The sequence below is a fragment of the Cicer arietinum genome, chromosome 4 (genome assembly GCF_000331145.2).
Source record: "Cicer arietinum cultivar CDC Frontier isolate Library 1 chromosome 4, Cicar.CDCFrontier_v2.0, whole genome shotgun sequence".
Taxonomy (NCBI): Eukaryota; Viridiplantae; Streptophyta; class Magnoliopsida; order Fabales; family Fabaceae; genus Cicer; species Cicer arietinum.
The window spans coordinates 23,870,954-23,889,898 of NC_021163.2; the positions used below are offsets into that span (position 1 = coordinate 23,870,954).

The window sequence follows — 18,945 nt, forward strand, 5'->3', positions numbered from 1 at the left end:
AACAAAATTCTAAAACAGTTAATCTCCTGAATATGTTTTTTGATTAGTTTAGTAGTACTAGTGTAGTACTTATTTAGGTGGGGAATCTTATCCAATACAGTGCATATTAAATTCTAACCAATAATCTCGAAGTACAATTTGCTAACAAACCAAATTATTGAGGTAAACACAGCCATCACTTATAATGCTTAAATTATTGCAATAGTCGATCCAAAACTCGGATTGCGACAATGACAAAAACAAAAGTAAAAGAGCCATGAAAATGATACATACCTTTACCTTCCAATTTTTTTTTATTTTTATAGTAAATGATATTTTTTAGGCAAAAATATGGTGCATGAATCATATGATTAGCTTAACAAATCAATTACATTGATAATTAAAATCAATCATTTATCATTTGCATGTTATAATATTATTAAAATTAAAATAGATAGAAAAATATAATTTTTTTGAAGTGTATTAAAACCAAGATACAATTCTAAGGGTACAAACTATTTGTCTCATTAAAAATCTTATCAGCAAAATTCAAATGGATAAAACCATGGTTAAAGAAAAAAGAGTGTTGGTTAAAGAAAAAAGAGTGTGATATACATCTACATAAATCAACAAAGTTTATATTCAGGAAGTTCAATTTTGTTTCAATTGAAAATATATGTAATATTAGAAGGAAACATATTTCATAAACAAGTATTAACAACGTGAAGCCCCAAATTAACAATCTTGTAAGCACATTGATTACATTCTTTTAAAATAGGTAAGATGATAAAACCATCTCAAAACAATTACTATCTATTTCTAATAGGCCAATGAGCAAGACTATGAGTTTTAAAAGTCATATTTGTCAATTAATTGAGAATCAAATTCAATTCATAAAAATCGTCACTCATTTTTGTAGGTTATTTCAATAGCAATCACAACTGTAGTTAGCTCAACATGCAACACAGTTGTAATTGCTGAGAAGCTGTGAAATTGTTCCTAAATATACATCCACAAACAACAAGACCAAGACAACTAGAAGTAGCTCTATGAATGTTACATTTGATTCAATAATCATTGAGAAGATGCCAAATCAATTCCTTGAAGATAACAACCTTTGGAGGATTATTTTAACTTGGAAGAACTTGAGAATTTGATAATCCTGCATAGAATTAGATACTATGCTAGAAGTGTGGTTGTCATATAATGATACATTGACAATAATTATATTGATGATAATGTGAAAAGTAAGACTTTTACCATTAATGTGGATTTGATTCCTACAATACCAAATGATGTAAATGATAAAGATGATGTTGACCACAATAACATTTTTGCACTATTGAAAACTATCCTTTGTCACTAATGATAAGAAGATGTTGAGCGAAAACCAAATCCTAGTAGCAAATGAGCATGATAGAAATATATGGGTGTTGGTCGTCGTTGCACCGTGGCTCACATCTTGAAACAATTTGAAAACCAAGAGAAATTAAATTATCATAAGTAGACATCTCATTATGTAGCAATCTCCAAAACCTATGAGACTTGGAAAAGGGAACGCTATTATGCCAAATGGATTTTGCTAAAGGAATTTGTTGTCCCAAAGGCTTGAAGAATAAATAAACTCATTTAAAACTTAAAACACCAGAATTGCTTAATCTCCAAATCATGTGATCCTCACAATCAAAAGTAAGAATAGTAACCTTGGCCAATAGTACAGCCATGTGTGGGTAATTTTGTAAGATAACAAAAAGAAAATTTCAATGATAATCCCTAATGAAATGAATGAAAGTGGCATAAAGATGTGATTGCATCTCATCATCACTATTAAAAATAGAAACTAAAGAATCCTTCAACCAAGTGTTAACCCATAAGTTAATATTGTCACCCTTTCCAAGTTGTCATTTGTTGTTCTCATATATAGTAGGTAGCTTAGCTTTAAGTACAGTCTAAATGGAGGAATCTATGTGATATCCGATATGCCCATGTTTTCTAACGATTCAACCTCTAAGAAGAATAGTCCAATGCTGACTAGAAGTGATTAAATCCCAATAAATTTTAATAGTAGCAACAATATTAATGTCTCTCAAAGACATAATATCAAGATCACCTTCATTAAAAAAGGATGGAAGATTTTATTCCAAGCATCAACAACCATTTTTCTTTGCTCAATATCTTCATACCTAATGAAGTTCCTTATCCATTTTGTCTACCTCCTTAAGAAGAGAAGTCGGCCAAGAATATACATGGAAGTTATAAATCAACATGTTCTAAATGACACCTTTCACCAAATGAATTATACTTGCCATGGAAATGAGATAGACTTTCCAAGTCGCGAGCTTAGCCTTGATTCGATCAAAAATTGGTCGTAAATAAGCAAATTTAGATTTTCCTGTGAAAATAGGTATTCCAAGATATATGAAAAAAAAAATAGAACCAATAGAGAACCCAAGAAAATAAGCTGATATTTTTTGTTTTCTAATGGAAATAGATCTACTATAAATAGAAGATTTCTTAGAATTGATATGTTGACTAGAGATAACAACATATTTATCAGATAGGCTTTGAAGGTTGTAAACATTGAAAATAGTGGCCTTGCAAAAAATCACCAAGTCATCAACATACAAAACCTGAGAAGGAACAACAATGCCTATAAGACCATTATCAAAGAAAAAGAACATTAATCAACCAATTTAGATATATCCATGCCAAAAGCCTCTTCATAAATACAAAAAAGAAGAGCAGACAAAGTATCCCCTTACTTGACCCATTTTTACAAGAATAGAAACCCCACACACTTGTCATTAATAGATATGGAAAGTTTAGCAGACTTGAGAATAGTTCTAATTCAATGACAAAATTTGTTGATAAAACTAAATGCCTTTTGAACTTTAATAAGGAATGTTCAATCTATAATGTCAAAGGATTTTCTTTGATCAATCTTGAGAGCCAAAATTTGACTAAACTTTATATTATGAAGCATATTAAATAGCTTCGAAAGTAAGACAAATACAATCACCAATATACTTACATTTAATGAAGCTCCTTTGATGAAAAGAGATGATAGTGAGTAGAATAAAGGTCATCATGTCAATTAGAACTTTAGTAATAGTTTGAATTTGAAGTTGGAAAGAGCAATAGATCTATAATGATCAATTTTATTAGAATCAACAATCTTAGGAATAAACACAACAATATTGGAGTTATAATTAGAAAGAATCCAATCATGCACAAAGAATTGAAGAACAACATGAAAAATATCCTAACCAACCACATCCCAATATTTTTGAAAGAAATAAGCACCAAAGCCATCAGGGTATGGAGCACTATCAAGATTCATGTCTAAAGCTACATTTTTAACTTCCTTAAAGCTAGACAAATTAGTAAGCATAGCTAGACAAATTCATGGAATTATCCACAAGATGGAAATAATGTCTTCAACCAAACCATTATTCACACAATTATTGTTAGAATTGAAGATATCTTCAAAATAGAAAACAAATATAGCCTCTGTATCCAAATCGTCTTGAATCAAAACATCATTATGATAATGCTAGAAATAGTCTTTGAAGCGTGTCTGATTTTGAACATTTTATAAAAAAAAGAGATATTCCTATCACCATCTGAATGTCATTTTGAATATCATTTTATGTTAACTTTCTGATGTCAATATTGCTCCTCTAAATTAAGAGCTTCATTCATTTTCATGTGTGTCTATCGCTCTTTGTACAATAAATCAACTAAGAGATCAAGTGAATCAACAACGCTTTCAGTGTTTCAAATAGTCCTTTTAGTTGTGAAGCCTTTTCACAATAGTATTAAAGTTAAAAAAATTCTGAATATTTATTTTTCTTAATTATTTTTATCTTTAAATATTTTTTTAATCGTTTTAATTCTTCAAATATTTTTGTTCGATTAACTCTATAAAACTAACAAAAGAGATATAAAAAATGTATTTCCAATTCCGAAAAAATCTTTAAATATTTGAAAATGACTTTAATATTATTTTTTATGATAAGATCTTTAAATATTTTTTTCCATGACTTCGATTAAAATGAACGATTATTTCCTCTAATCCGGTCATATTATATTTTCTTGGGTCATCTGATTAAAAACTACAATTTCAGGGTAGACAAGTGACTCTGGTTCGTAACCTACTACTCTCTTGTTTTGTAACGAGAAGAGAAAATGATATTAAGCCATCATGAATAGATGAGGAAAACACTGGGAAGTAGTAGTAGCAGCTCAAGTTCAAGAATCAAGAATTCACAAGTAGACAATCTATATATGGGACCATAGAAATTCAAATTATAATATTTTCACGTGGCCACTATATTACTTTTAGAGATTAATTTTGAGGAAGAAGGTGCAAGGTAATGACGAATGCAACAAACCTCGAAAGATATCAACGCAGTTCAAATTTGACTAACGACACGGATGCGCATGCCGTACTATAAATTATTGACTTGAATAAATTTTTAATTTTGACATTTTATTTCTATCAACCAGTAACATGCTTCCACACTTGTACTGTTACTATTTTTTTTATACGATAATTAAAAGAAATCAATAAAAATAGTTAATCACTTTTTTTATAAAAAAATTATAATGACCAATAAAATTAGAATTGATAATGAGTGAGAAATATTTGATTGTGACTTTTTAATATTTGTTACTGATAAATATTTCTTTTATATATCAAGTTTAAATATTTATCTTATGATTGTTTAATAAATGTCTTTATAACATTTGATAGTTGGTAGCATAACCTTTATTTTATTGTTTTGAATCTTGCGATCACCAATCTATTTATCTAACACTCCAATGGAGTCAATGAACAGTCATAACAAATCAAATGTCAAGTATTCACATGATTTAGGAGTATATATTAGTGACTATCTTTTTTGTTATTTGGTTTGCAATTTATTTGACCTATTTGTGTATTTGCATCCATCTAGACTCAATCTGACTATGCCACTATAGTAGGTGCTCTTCAATTGCATCGATCATATGATAAAAAATTTATGATTACTTGTTTAAAAGAATTAATTATGTGTTATCTGCATCATTCAGGTATTGATTGGCTTTTAGTTGTTTGATTTGGGATGTTAAGATTGACTATGAGAACATGGGACAATTGAGGTTTTGATCTATTTTCATTTGATTTGTTATTTCTACATTTTGAATTGTGAATACATTATTCTAAATATTTTGACTAAAATATTACTGTATTTTTACTTTATTATTTAAAGGGTGTCACACAACAACATATTAACATGTCGAGGGGAAAGGCATGGAACAAGTTTCAATCCATCTACCTTAGATTGTCTGCCTTGCTTTCGATGGGTTGATGGCGAAGCAAACCAAAATAAGATTTTTCTTCTATGGTAAAATATGATTGAAGGAATTTTTAGTTTTGCTCCATTCATTTTGGATGGTAAAAAATTAAAACAACTTATAAACCATTTATAGTTTCTTTTCGATTGAACCAAACACACAAAACTAATTAAAGTCACTTCTATATGCTCTTTCCAACAAAACATATATGTATTTTCCTTGATTCCCCTCATTTCCCCTCCCTTTTTAAAAAACTAAACTAACCAAACATAATTATAAATGAATTTAATTGTAGTTTTTTTTTCTTTTATTTTCACTCAATTTGTAAAAATTAATTTTCTAATTTTAAAATCAAACAATTTTAATTTATTTATTTTAATTAAAAATGATAATGTGTGACATATTTTAAATGATGTAATATATAATATAATAATTTTAAATGATTAATACATATGAAAAAGTTTAATAAAAATCTTTAGAAATTATGATTTTAATTTCTAAAATTATTTATTTTTATATTTTAATTAATAATATATAAATAATTAATCCATTTTGATGGTTCTAATTCATGAGATCATATGTTATCTTATTTAATATATATCAAATTACATTTTTTTTATTAAAAATTCTATAAAAAAAATTAAAATCATCGAATTTTAAAATTAAAATATCAATTTATACTATAATTTAACAAAGTCTAAACCTTGTAGTACGAAATATAAGTTTAAAAGAAAACTTTAATCGAAAATTAAGACATTTTAACTATATATTTTTTTTAAATTTATTATATAACCGAAGTTGAGATAAACAGAAGTAGTTGAAGTGATTGAATTGAAGATTTATGTCTTTTAGTAACTAATAAGGAGGAAAGTGAAGAAGAAGCTAGTGGCAAGACAAAGTCACAAAAAAATAAATCTACTCTTTTTCAGGAGCTTTTGATATAATTTTTAATTTAAAATATTCATAATTATATATAATTAAATTTTTTATATTAAAAAAAGTGATAAATATTTTTATAATAACTTAAAAAATGCAAATCTTAAATTGGACACAAAAATTCAATATAATAATAATATCATATCTACCAATTTAACTAAGACTTATAACTTTTCAAAATTTATTTTAACTATAAAAAAATATAATATATTTGAAGTTGAAAATGACATTAAAAAAACTAAAATAAAACTTTGTCTAAATAAAAATGAAAAAATAGTAAAGAAGTAGACAGTTGGGTTTTCTCTTCATCATAAATATATAAACTACCTTAGCTAATTACTACCTATTCTCAGCCTTCCATTCTCACATTACAACTAAGCATTCTGTTTTCCAATAACAACAACAACAAACAATTTCACTTGCTGTCAACACCAACAACAACAACAACAACAACAACAACAACAACAACAACCTTCTCTCATAACATTAACTCATTTTCCGAAAAGAAAAAAAAAAAAAAGAAACACTGTTCTACTGTCTAGTTTTTTTGAATGGAGGTTGAAGCTCACTCTGCCTTTGATCTTAAACCAAATCCCAACCCTTCATTTTCATTCAACGACATTCACCCGTCTGATTTTCGGACCTCCGAATACTCTGACCCGGCATTCTCTATCTCCTTTCTTCAATCGTCGGACTCACACGCGCCTCAAAGCGCGTCTGCTGAGACTGAAGCTGCTCTTCATGTGCAGAAGGTTTACCGTGGCTATCGTACGCGCCGGAGGTTGGCTGATTCCGCCGTCGTCGCGGAGGAGCTATGGTGAGTCTTGTCTTCAATTTGCATGCAATCTCTCTCTCTCTATTTTTTTTATTTTTTTATATATATTTTATTTATTACTGCGAATTTTGTTATTATTAATTTTGAAAAATGAGATGAAAATTGTGAAGGTGGCAAGCGATAGATTTCGTGAGGCTGAATCACAGCACGATTTCGTTCTTTAATTTGCCTGAAACTGCTGCCTCTCGGTGGACTCGAGTCAAACTCAACGCTTCCAAGGTCTCTCTCTCTAATAATTTACTTTTTCTATTTTTTTAATCAATTTTTTAATGTATTGTAAAAAAATATCTGTTTTTTTTTTTAAATTTTTTTATGTATTTTTGTGTGTGTACGTATTTACTATTGCATGTTGTATTTTGAGAGGGTATATAAGGTATCTCTCTCGAGGATTTTGATTTTCATTATGAATCTATGATTTAGATTAAGAAAGGTAGGATTTTGGAGGTTTTAATATGACCTTTCAATCAAAGATATGATCATTTAGATTTAAGTTCAGAATTTTAAATTATATGATTCAAATTAAAATCTGCATTTTTTAAGACCGTCCGAAGATTGGACGGTCACTGATTTTCCAATGGCGTGACTGCGTGAATTCACCGACTGTAAAAAAATATGGGGAAGGAAAGAATTATTATTAATGATCATTTTATAAAATGAAACTTTTATCGCTGAGCTGACACTTATGGAATTTTTTTAGTTGGATTATAAAGTCAAAAGTTTTTTGGGGCAGGTTGGTAAAGGATTGTCCTTAGACGCCAAAGCACAAAAGTTGGCTTTTCAGCATTGGATTGAAGCTGTGAGTATGATTGTTTTATTTTTTAAATTTTATTTGTATTATTTTTTATGTATGATGACCAATTATTCATTATTATAGTTTATCAATTTTAATTGGCCTTGTTTTGAGATATGTAGATTGATCCACGCCATCGTTATGGGCACAACTTGCATTATTACTATGAAGAATGGTGCAAGACTGATTCTGGTCAGCCATTCTTTTATTGGTGAGATCATTTTTTTCCCTCAAGTTTTATTTGGGTGTGATTTGAGTAATATAACAATTTTTTATTGTTAATTTTCTGTTCATATTAAATGATTTCATTGTGGAAATAGGAAAATCTGTTTTTTTTTTTCTTTGTTTCCTTTAGGCTCTATTTGGACATTTTAAAAAGAACGGAGCATACACAGTGTTGAATTTCAATGAATATGCTCTTGCGTTAGTAACTCAGTTGGTGTTTTCCACACTTTCAATGATTATGCTTGTGCATACAAATTGGAATTTCATGCTGAAATCAATATGCTTTTCAATTTGAACTGTTTTTGGCGTTGGTACTTATACTCACTTATAAAGGTTCACCTGAATTTCGCAAACTTTTGGAAAAAAAAAGTATCATATTCAGATGATGGATTATTTGCATCACAGGACACAGTGTTGAGTTTTCTTACTGAATTTCTCTCTCTCAATTTATAGGTTGGATCTGGGAAATGGAAAAACTCTTGATCTTGAAAAGTGTTCCCGATCGAAGCTCCGAAAACAAAGCATAAAGTATCTTGGTCCTGTATGTGCATCTGCTGATTGAATTTAGTACTTTTTGTTTTTGTTTTATTGATTGTAGTTTACATTGAATATATTGACTTATATTGCATTATTTCAAAAGTTCTTGCGTTTCTAACTAGTTGGCCGTTCTTAATAATTTTGTAAATTTAGCAAGAGAGAGAGCACTATGAATATATCGTCTGCGAGGGACAAATTATCCACAAGCAATCTGGTGATTTTCTTCATACGAAAAATGACTCTGAAGATGCTAAGTGGATATTTGTAATGAGCACCTCTAAGAAACTTTATGCTGGCAAGGTAACAAACAATTCAAGCTATGTCATTGTTTCTAGTTTACAATTTTCTTATTTAATCTTTAGTCATATTGATACATTGTTATAACCTTGCAGAAAAAGAAAGGGTTATTCCATCATTCTTCCTTTTTGGCTGGTGGAGCTACCTTAGCTGCTGGACGGCTGGAAGCTGACGACGGGATTCTGAAGGTATAATTAACTTCGTCTATATTTGGTTTTACATTTGGATAAGACAAAATTGATTCAAGAGGTGTAGGCTTGATTTTAACATATTTGAATGTACTTGTTTAAAATTAATTTTGGTTCCAAAATTGATTCTAACTTTAAACTTGAATTTGGAGCTGTTTCCTCTAATTGATTTTTAGCCTCGTATTTATTGTTCAACTCAACTCACTTTTTATATGAATGTATCTAAACATAAATCACTTTAGATTGACGTCTCTTTTAGCTATAATCAATTTTACAAAATGAATTCATTCAAATCAATTCTTGACTGTGCAATTGAAACTTTTGTAAGAATCTTATATGATGCTATCATCTTTTTTCTTTTGTATTCTTTTATTGTGTATATGTGTCTATGCACGTTGAATTAAATTATAGACATTTTGCTGATTCCAATTTATGAGTAATGAGAAAAATGTCTGATTCTTAGTGGATTTGACTTTTCAGTCCATTTCTGCATATAGTGGACACTATCGACCAACAGAAGAAACACTCGACACCTTCTTATCATATCTCAAGGAAAATGGTGTCAATCTTGATGAAGTTGAGGTAATTGATTATCTTCACATGTTCATGACTTGACTAGTATTATCATAGTTTTTTTATCAAGAAGTTATTGATCAATGATTTCATATTGGCCAAACTTTTGATAGCTAATTGCGAAATATAATTTTATCACATTGAGGTTGACCTAGTGGAAGCATGCGGATTCGTACATCTTTTATTGAGAATAACACTTACTTTTTTCGTTTTAGATACGCAAGCCAAATGATGATGCTGATATTTATGAGGAAGGCAAGCTTGGTGAGAGAGGCTTAACATCTGAAATTTCTATGACTACTACCATAACTGAGCTTGGAATTTCTGAAGAAACTGAGAATGCTCCATCTCTAGATAAGGAAGATCCTCCTCAACTCTCGGTCGGTATTTATAACAGGACTCTATCCGGTGGTCTATCAGGTGGTCTTCAGAGTCCAAGAGCAGCTGAGGTGCCAAAGAATTCTATACTGCAAAGAATCAATTCCAAGAAGGGTACAAAGTCCTACCAATTGGGACATAGACTTTCGCGGAAATGGTCAACCGGATCTGGACCTAGAATTGGGTGTGTTGCTGATTACCCTGTTGAGCTTAGACTACAGGCCTTGGAAATGCTTAACCTGTCTCCAAAACTTCCACCCTCTCCTTTGTCATACATGTTCTTTGATGGTCTTATTTCGCTTGCAGCGCCTCCAACGCCCAATGCCGCATGAATTTGTGGTTAATTGAACTACTACTGATCTTAGGATTATGCTTCCAGCTCTTTATAGTGATGCTTTTTTAAATTTTCTTTCTCAAATGTTGATGACTTGGTGTTATCTAATGCTATAAGATCAAATACTACTTCCCTTCTTAAATATAAATAGAGGACTCTAGATTAAACCATGAGGATTAGTATTAAATTAGTTAATAATTATATTGTTTTTATAAGTTTATCTTTCAAGAGAGTTAATTTGAAAAATTCAAAGCAGTGTTATTGACAATGAAAAAATTAATGATGTTTATGGAAGTTTCAATTTAACAGTATTCTTTTTAGGCATTTTGAGTAAATACTGAATGAGCATAATCAACCAGCATATTTAGGAGGTCCTAGTAAACTCTTTTTATCTTCCCACGTCATGGATGTCTCCTAAACTGGAAATAATTGTAAGTGTTTAATGTGACCCTTGTAGTGTAAAGCTTATAGTGACTTAAAATTAAATATAGCTACTATTGTAAGTGACTTGTGTGGCCAAGATCATGCACACATGTCTCCCACAACAATACTCCACGCTTTTTATGTACCATCAAATTCAATTTTGCTGCTCTACCATTTGTTGTTGTTTGAATTCAATTTCGAGAGAGAAACAAAAATTGATCGTCATTTTGCCTATTTTTGAGTAAAATTCATTTTAGTTTTAGAATTAAATCTAATTTGAAGTTGAAATTTAAAATATATCTTTTATAATTAGTTTTTAATCTCAAAATTTATTGTTTAATTAATTTTTATTTTAAAAATATTACATCTAAACTTAATAAGTTCATATTTAATCAAAATTAATATTATACAATCAATTATTTTAAAATTAATTTTCAATACATTTAAAATTAATTTTCAATTCATTTAAAATTAATTTTCACCACCTAGAACCAAGCACACTTATAACAACCACTTGCTTTTACTTTTCTCAAATTTCACTCAATACAAAAAATATACTATTACAAATTCATAATTATATACGGTTAAGGTGTAGAAAAATAAATGTTTAATGATCTTGTAAAAAAAAATACGGTTAATGATGTAGTAGTATGCTTAAACTATCATGATACTTTTAACAACCACTTGCTTTTACTATTCTCAAATTTCAGACGACACCAAAAATATACTATTAGAAATTCATAACTATATACTGTTAATGTTGCACGAGTATGCTTAAATTTAAATCATTATATTGATATGTTTTTATAATTGGAGGGTTCATCATAGCAATTTATTATTAAAAATTAAAATTGTTAAACACATGTCATGTCAGCTTACATAACATGTGTATGTTTTAAATTTGATATGAGGAAATCTATTTTAACATCTATATTGGACACTCTTTAGTCAAAAAATAAAAATCTTAACCGGATACCCGAAAACATATTTTAATAAAGTTTTATTTTTTATATTATTTTTTTCTCTCTTCGGATAAAATCAACACTGACTTTAAATATATTTTGTATGATGTCGTGAATTTTTTTTATATCAAAATAATATTATTGCTCTTTAATTTAGATTTTTTCTTAAAATCACATGACCAGTTATTGAAGTTGACGTGAAATTTGACTATTCACCTTAATAAGACTTCCAGCAATAAGCCACAGGGCAGAAAATGACACCATCTATAAGATATTGTCAAGGGTTTTGTCTGTATTTTATGTTTCGGCTCAAGTTTTCCAAAATTAAAAATAAACAAACTACTCTGTATTACCTAAAATCAACTACTATTATTAATTATAATTCACAAAATTGGTTAGAAGAATTTAAATTCTCAATATTGAATTTTGTTAATATGTATCTTTAAGAGGATTATTAAACAATTAAAAAATAGAATTTGTGTTTAAAAATAATTTTTAAAAACAAATTTTTTATATTTTGCTCCTTAAAATCGACACTTTTTAACATTACATTTGTGATTTGTCGGTAGTAGTAGTTTACTACTATTGTAGCTCAAAAAATATATGCCTGAAAATTGAGTCAGAAGAAAACTATGCACTAAATATATTTTCAAAGTAACATTCTTGTCAAAAAAATAACTCTTTAATTTCATGTACAAAATAAAGTTCCATGTTATAGTTTTCGTGTGAAACTACCGCCATACCAATAACTATGCACTAGTATGAGCCATGTGTTTGTCATGGCTGCTTTTGCGAGACCAGCATCAATAATAATCAGTTTAATTTTTATGTTCAGATGGTATAAAAAGTTTCGCCGTAAGTCTATTTTGATCATGAATGTGATTTTAGAGATAATTAAAATAAAAGTCAAATATTTTCATTGATTTTATTATTATGATTGTTGGAAATAATGATGATATTAATAAGAGATTGTTGAAAATGATAATGATATCAATAAGAGATTGTTGAAAATGACGATGATATTAATAAGAAATTATTGTAAATGATGATAATATTAATAAGAGCTAGTTGATCTGAATTGAAAAAATAAGAAAGTATTAGATAGAAGAGATGACACACTAGTAATGTTTATAACATGGTTGTATGATAAATAGGGGTGCCTCAATGTGTACCTCAATTTTGTGAATGGGTGAAAAATGCATGCAAATAGACCACCACACTTGCGCGCCGTCGTTCGATCGGCTCAGACTGGACCTGGACTTGGGATTAAGCTAAGTGGTGTATTATTTTTTAGTATTCGAAAATTAAAATAATTATTTTTTAATAAATGCATACATTTTTTCTCATTGGTACGTTGTACACATGTCTGTCTTCCATCGAGTCAACATTCTATATTTGAGTTCACACATTAGTTTTTCATGTTTCAATTTTCGGTGGATTTGGGCTGTAATTTTTTGTCCGGTCAAAACATAGAAAATTTCAGTAAAAAATATAGAAAAGTTCAGAGTATAATTTTTTGTGGATCCGATTTGATAGATCGCATATTTTTTCTCCTTTAATTGTTGAGTTCCCATATAAATAAAAGACTCTATTCAGTTAGAAAAATACACCAAAAGTTCTCTGAAAATCTGAGACACTTTTCTCTACTTCTCCTTTTCTACTTCATCTTCTTTTCTTTCTTTTGAGTGATCATTAGTACCATATTACAACTGACAGTTATTAACTCCCATATTGATGATGTAATTCTGGAACCGTTTTCTATGGTGCAGTGGAGCTTCGATATAGTGTATCTGAATTATTTTCTCTTAGGAATTTCTTGTTGGGGAGTCCGAGGGAGCACAACATTCGGAATAGGCTAAACATCAAAGATTTTTAAGAGAGTTAGACACCACATCTCAACCCAAAACCTTAAGGCATTAGGTTTATGGTTCATTCTCCTTATATATCCAATATTTTCTCAATTCCTAGTCAATATGGGACTAACCACTCATAATTGAATTCCAACAATCTCCCCCTCAATTATGAATCCCCACCACTAGACTTGATCCACTTGATCCAAGTCCTTTTTTGACCACTAGACTTGATCCAAGTCCTTTTCGCTCCCCAACAGGCAAAACCAGGCTTTGATACCACTTGTTGGGGAGTTCGGGGGAGCACGATGTAAGACCCATAATTTTAAAGTATACTTTATGTATTTTTGTGTATTTTGGATTTTGGCTCGGAGGCTTTTTAGCCAAAGTTAATAATATTTTGGAGTTTATATGATCAAAAAGATATTTTGATGCCGATTAAAATTACTCGTCGATAAATAAATTAAATTAACTGCGGTGAATCTTTTACGAAGAATTTAATGCGTTATGGGTGAAATGATAATTTAACAAATATCTAGTTATTTTGAGATATTTGTTAAGTTATAATTAATATATATATATATATATATATATATATATATAATGTATTTTACCTTATTTAATTCTCTGTTTTATTTTAATTTCGTTTAAAAAAAAAATACACCCTCGCTTAGAAAAACGGGGTGTTACAGAGTGAAAGGAAAACATTCCCTTGTTGCTTGACTTCTTCCCTATGTCCTCGTTGATTCGAAAACGAAGAAAAACGGTGTTAGGGATTTCAAAACCGTCAAACACAAACCTCTCCGTTTCATCTAGATCTAAGCTTCGTTTCGCGAAGAGATAGAAGGGAAAGTTGCTCACTACCACGCTACGGTGCTAGTGAACTAAATTTGGAAGTGACGTTGCGAGCGGAGATTTTATCGGAATTTACTCGCGGTGCTGGAAACGCACGTTAAAGCTAACGTTAAGGTAAGGGCTCCTTCCAAACTTTTAGTTTGCATTTAGGGACTTACCTGTGGTTGTGTGGAAAAGAATTTTGTTAGGGTTTGAGTATTGATTTGGGGGAAAATGAATCTAAGGCTTTATGGGTAAAATCTTAGAGTTAGGTTTTGGTTATATTGATGAATGTTTCGTGGAAAATGAATTTAAACTCATTTATGTATGATTTTGAGTAAATTAAACTTGTTGTGTTTGAGTGGTGGATTGTGTTGATTTGTGTTCGTCGTATTTGACGTGTTCTTAATTAATATTGATGAAATTTGTTGTGTGTATGGTTGGATTTTGTGGAGAAATGAATTGATGTGTTTTGGTGTGAGTTGTGGATTGGATCTGCTAATAGGTTTGAGTTTGTTTTGTGTGGAATTTGAAAACCATTAGAGTTAAGCGAGTATTAAAAATGGGGAATCTTTTAATATCTCGGTTTACTTAATGTGTGTTTGAGAACATCGTTTAAGTTAAACAAGTATTAAGAATGGGGAATTGTAGTACCCTAATTTTGTCCAATTTGTTTAAAAATAAATAAATAAAGGAAACATATATTAAAAAGGGAAATAAAGTAATTAGGCTCATCAATTTACAATATCAAATCAGTTTACAATTCTAAAATTAAATCAAATTACAATTTCATATTAAATCAAATTACAATTACTTACAATCAAATTGCAACCATAAATATTAAATCAAATTAAATTACAATAAGATTTAAACCAATAGTTTTTAATTTGTTGCTGTTGTTGCCTCTCTGCCTCTCTGTTTCTGATGCAGTGTTTGGCTCTATTTTGTTGCTGCCTTTCTGTTTCAGATGCAGTTGTCATTGACCTTTGCTTTGTAACTAATTAGAGAAACATAAAAACATTTTTTTTTGAGTCAGTCTTGGTACACTTTGTGCAGAACAAAGAGACAAAATTTTGAGTTTAAAAAATAAACTAAGGGACAAATTAAAGCTCAGCAACAGAACATATCAAAACAAATAAATCAAAACCATGAATGCATCAGAGGATAGAAAAAACGCAGATGATGAGCAAAGGAAATGAAACATCAAACAGGAAATTGATAGATAAGGACCAAGGCAGACCAGAAAACAACTAAACACATAAAAAAACTCTATAAATATACCCTATAAAATTTCAAAGAGGAGGATCGGAGATTAACACCATTAAAAAACGCACAAAGGAAGATAAAAGGGAAAAAACAAACCTTTATATTGTCACCATCGTTGTTGAAACCGGCATTTTGGAGCAACCACACTTCTCGCGACCTCCTTGGACTCTTCTTATTCTCACGGCCTCATCTCGCGGCGGTACCCTCCTCCTCGGTCTCTCCTGCTTCTCACGGACTCATCTCGGTATCTATCTCTCTTTTTCTATTTCTTTCTTTGCTTTTCATTGCTCCCTATTTGTTTTCTGTTCAGCGGCCGCCTCCCCCCTTCTCTTCAAGTTCTCCATCTAGGTTTTAGGGTTACATGTTTTTTTTAACCTTTTTTATGTTATCTTAAGCTTGGTTCAACTTGGGCCCATTATAAACAAAAAAAGCAAACCCATCTTATTTCAGATTTCAGCCCATTTATTTATTTATTTATTTTTTTTTATGATTTCAAAATTATTTTGTTTCATAAATACAGATAAATATTTTATTAATGATAAATTATTTTCTAAAACTTTTTATTTTATTTATTTATTTTAATAAATTAATATAAAAAGACTTATAAAATTATTTATTTAGATGTTTTATTTTTATTTTTTTTTTATTTTTAAGTTATTAGGATACAAGTTGCGACAACTTGGTGATTCTAAAGCTTATCTTCATAATAAATTAATAAATTAAAACTTATAAATAAATTAATAAATAAAAATTATTAGAGGTTAACTAAATATAACACTTTTTAATCCATGAGTAGCAGAATACAATTTGTACAAATTTATTATTCTAAAACTTATTTTTATAAATAAGTAAATATTAAAATCAACTTTTTAAAATCTGATTAGTTACATGTGATTTTATTATTATTTTTTTTTTAAACTTGGGAGTTGTTGAAACACAAGTTTTACTACTTGTTGGTTTTAAAACTCAATTCTTATAAACTGAAAAATAATTTAAAATATTCTTAAAAAGGATTAATTAGATGAGACATCTTTTTATTCTTTGTGTTTTTTAGACACAAGTTGTACAACTTGATAGTCCTAAAACTCGTATTTCAAAATATTTTTTTTAAGACAGATAAATTTATTTTCTTTTCTCGTCAATACATTTTTTTTAAAATATAACAAAACTCATTTTCGTTGAACAAAACCAACACATCAACATTTTCTAACCAAGAACTACGTAGCTTTGATTTCTCCATCGCACTGGGAGATACGTAGGAGCAAGATCACATTCTTGTCAAGCACATAAATAAAAATTTCTTCTTTTGTCCTTTATTTGTTAAGTACATATTTATTTCAAAATCATATTTTAAATATAGTAATAATTGTTATTCATATTTAATAATAATAAAAATAAATATACTTAAGTTAAAATTAATCTTGCACAATTAATTATAGGTAACTGTTTTTAACGGATGTCGTAGGGTGCTAATGCCTTCCCTACGCATAATCGACTCCCGAACTCAAATTTGGTTTCAAGGACCATTTTCTTTCTATTTTAAGGGTTTCCCAATATTTTCCCTATTTCAAAATAAATTTTGGTGGCGACTCCATTGAATTCGAGAAACACTCGAAATTTTAGGCCGCGACAGGAATCTCTTAATGTCTACGTTTACATAATGTTGGCGTGAAAACCATTAGAGTTAAACGAGTATTAAAAATGGGGAATCTTTTAATGTCTCGGTTTACTTAATGTTGTTTTGGAAAATCGTTTAAGTTAAATGAGTATTAAGAATGGGGAATCTCTTAATGTCTTGTTTACTTAATGTTTGTTTTGGAAAATCGTTTAAGTTAAAAGAGTATTAAGAATGGGGAATCTCTTAATATTTCTGTTTGCTTAATGTTTGTTGTGAAAATCGTTTAAGTTAAATGAGTATTAAAAATAGGGAATCTTTTAATATCTGCATTTGCTTAACGATTGTGGTGGATGGAGTCTGTGTATGCTCATGCATTTCATTTTGGTAAATCGTGCTGACCCGTGATAGGTGGCACCTCGGTAAATAGTACTTTGGCCTGTGATAGGCGATACGTTTACGATTTACGCTTTTTCTTTTAGTAAATCGTGCTGACCCGTGATAGGTGGCACCTCGGTAAATAGTACTTTGGCCTGTGATAGGCGATACGTTTACGATTTACGCTTTTTCTTTTAGTAAATCGTGCTGACCCGTGATAGGTGGCACCTCGGTAAACAGTACTGACCCGTGATAGGTGGTACGTTTATGATTTACGCTTTTTAGTAAATCGTGTTGACCCGTGATAGGTAGCACCTCGGTAATTGGTACTTTGGCCTGCGATAGGCAGTACAATTATGATTTACGGCCCTTCGAGGAGATTTTTGGTTTGGAATTCCGAGTCCATGCATTTTGGCATATACGCATTGCATTAGGGGGCTTGGCACACGAGTCGTGTTTGAATCAAGTTTATGATTGAGTGGTTTGAATAGGAATTGTCATGGTAATTGTGTTGGGATTGCTAAGTGTTATGTATTGATTATCGTGTGTTAGTGCGATGGATTGTAAAACTATTTCGAAAACCAATTCGTCGTGGTGATTGTGTGGGAATTGCTAAGTGTTAAGTTTTGGAGTTACGTGTGAGTGTGATTGAATTAGTTTAAGTATTTTTGGAAGAATAAGCAGGAAAATCGATTTCCCAATCGATTGGATGAGTTGCAGGAACTTCACTATTTTAACCTAATCGATTTGCCAATCGATTGTATAAATATGTCTTTCAAAATCTTTTAAGAAATCGATTTGGAAATCGATTGGCCTTAACACAGGAACTCAGCAAAACTGACAAAATCGATTTGGCAATCGATTTGGTATCACAGGAACTCAGCAAAACTGACAAAATCGATTTGGCAACACAGGAACTCCGCAAAAACTGACCAAATCGATTTGGCAATCGATTGGCTCACTAGAAATCCTTATTTTGAGTTAGATAATCGATTGCTCAATTGATTTATCAATGCTTTGGTCAGTTATGTATTACTTGATGGTTTGAGAACTTCATTTTGATTTCATTTTTAATTGGCAAGCATTACATGAACTTTTAGCATATGAGAAATCCTTTTAAGGTGCATGCTTAGTTGAAAGGTTATTTTGTGCATTTAAAAACTTAAATGTTATGTGTTAACTGTTAATTTCGGTTGGTGACCCTTTAC

General features: G+C 29.9%; 1 protein-coding gene across 1 annotated transcript; it reads left to right on the forward strand.

The window, feature by feature from the left end:
* Positions 1-6,616: 6,616 nt before the first annotated feature.
* LOC101489949 (IQ domain-containing protein IQM3) lies at positions 6,617-10,579 on the forward strand. The gene is made up of 9 exons (XM_004497557.4): positions 6,617-7,069; positions 7,198-7,306; positions 7,818-7,883; positions 8,000-8,088; positions 8,556-8,643; positions 8,793-8,939; positions 9,032-9,124; positions 9,605-9,706; positions 9,913-10,579. Exons 1-9 carry the CDS (start codon positions 6,804-6,806, stop codon positions 10,405-10,407), a joined length of 1,455 nt encoding a protein of 484 aa, XP_004497614.1. The 5' UTR covers positions 6,617-6,803; the 3' UTR covers positions 10,408-10,579.
* The last annotated feature ends 8,366 nt before the right edge of the window (positions 10,580-18,945 follow it).

Coding starts and splice junctions, on each gene's coding strand:
- LOC101489949 (XM_004497557.4), top strand. CDS start 6,804: ATGGAGGTTGAAGCTCACTCTGCCTTTGATCTTAAACCAAATCCCAAC. Junction 7,070..7,197: donor GTCGTCGCGGAGGAGCTATG/GTGAGTCTTGTC, acceptor AAAATTGTGAAG/GTGGCAAGCGATAGATTTCG. Junction 7,307..7,817: donor TCAAACTCAACGCTTCCAAG/GTCTCTCTCTCT, acceptor TTTTTGGGGCAG/GTTGGTAAAGGATTGTCCTT.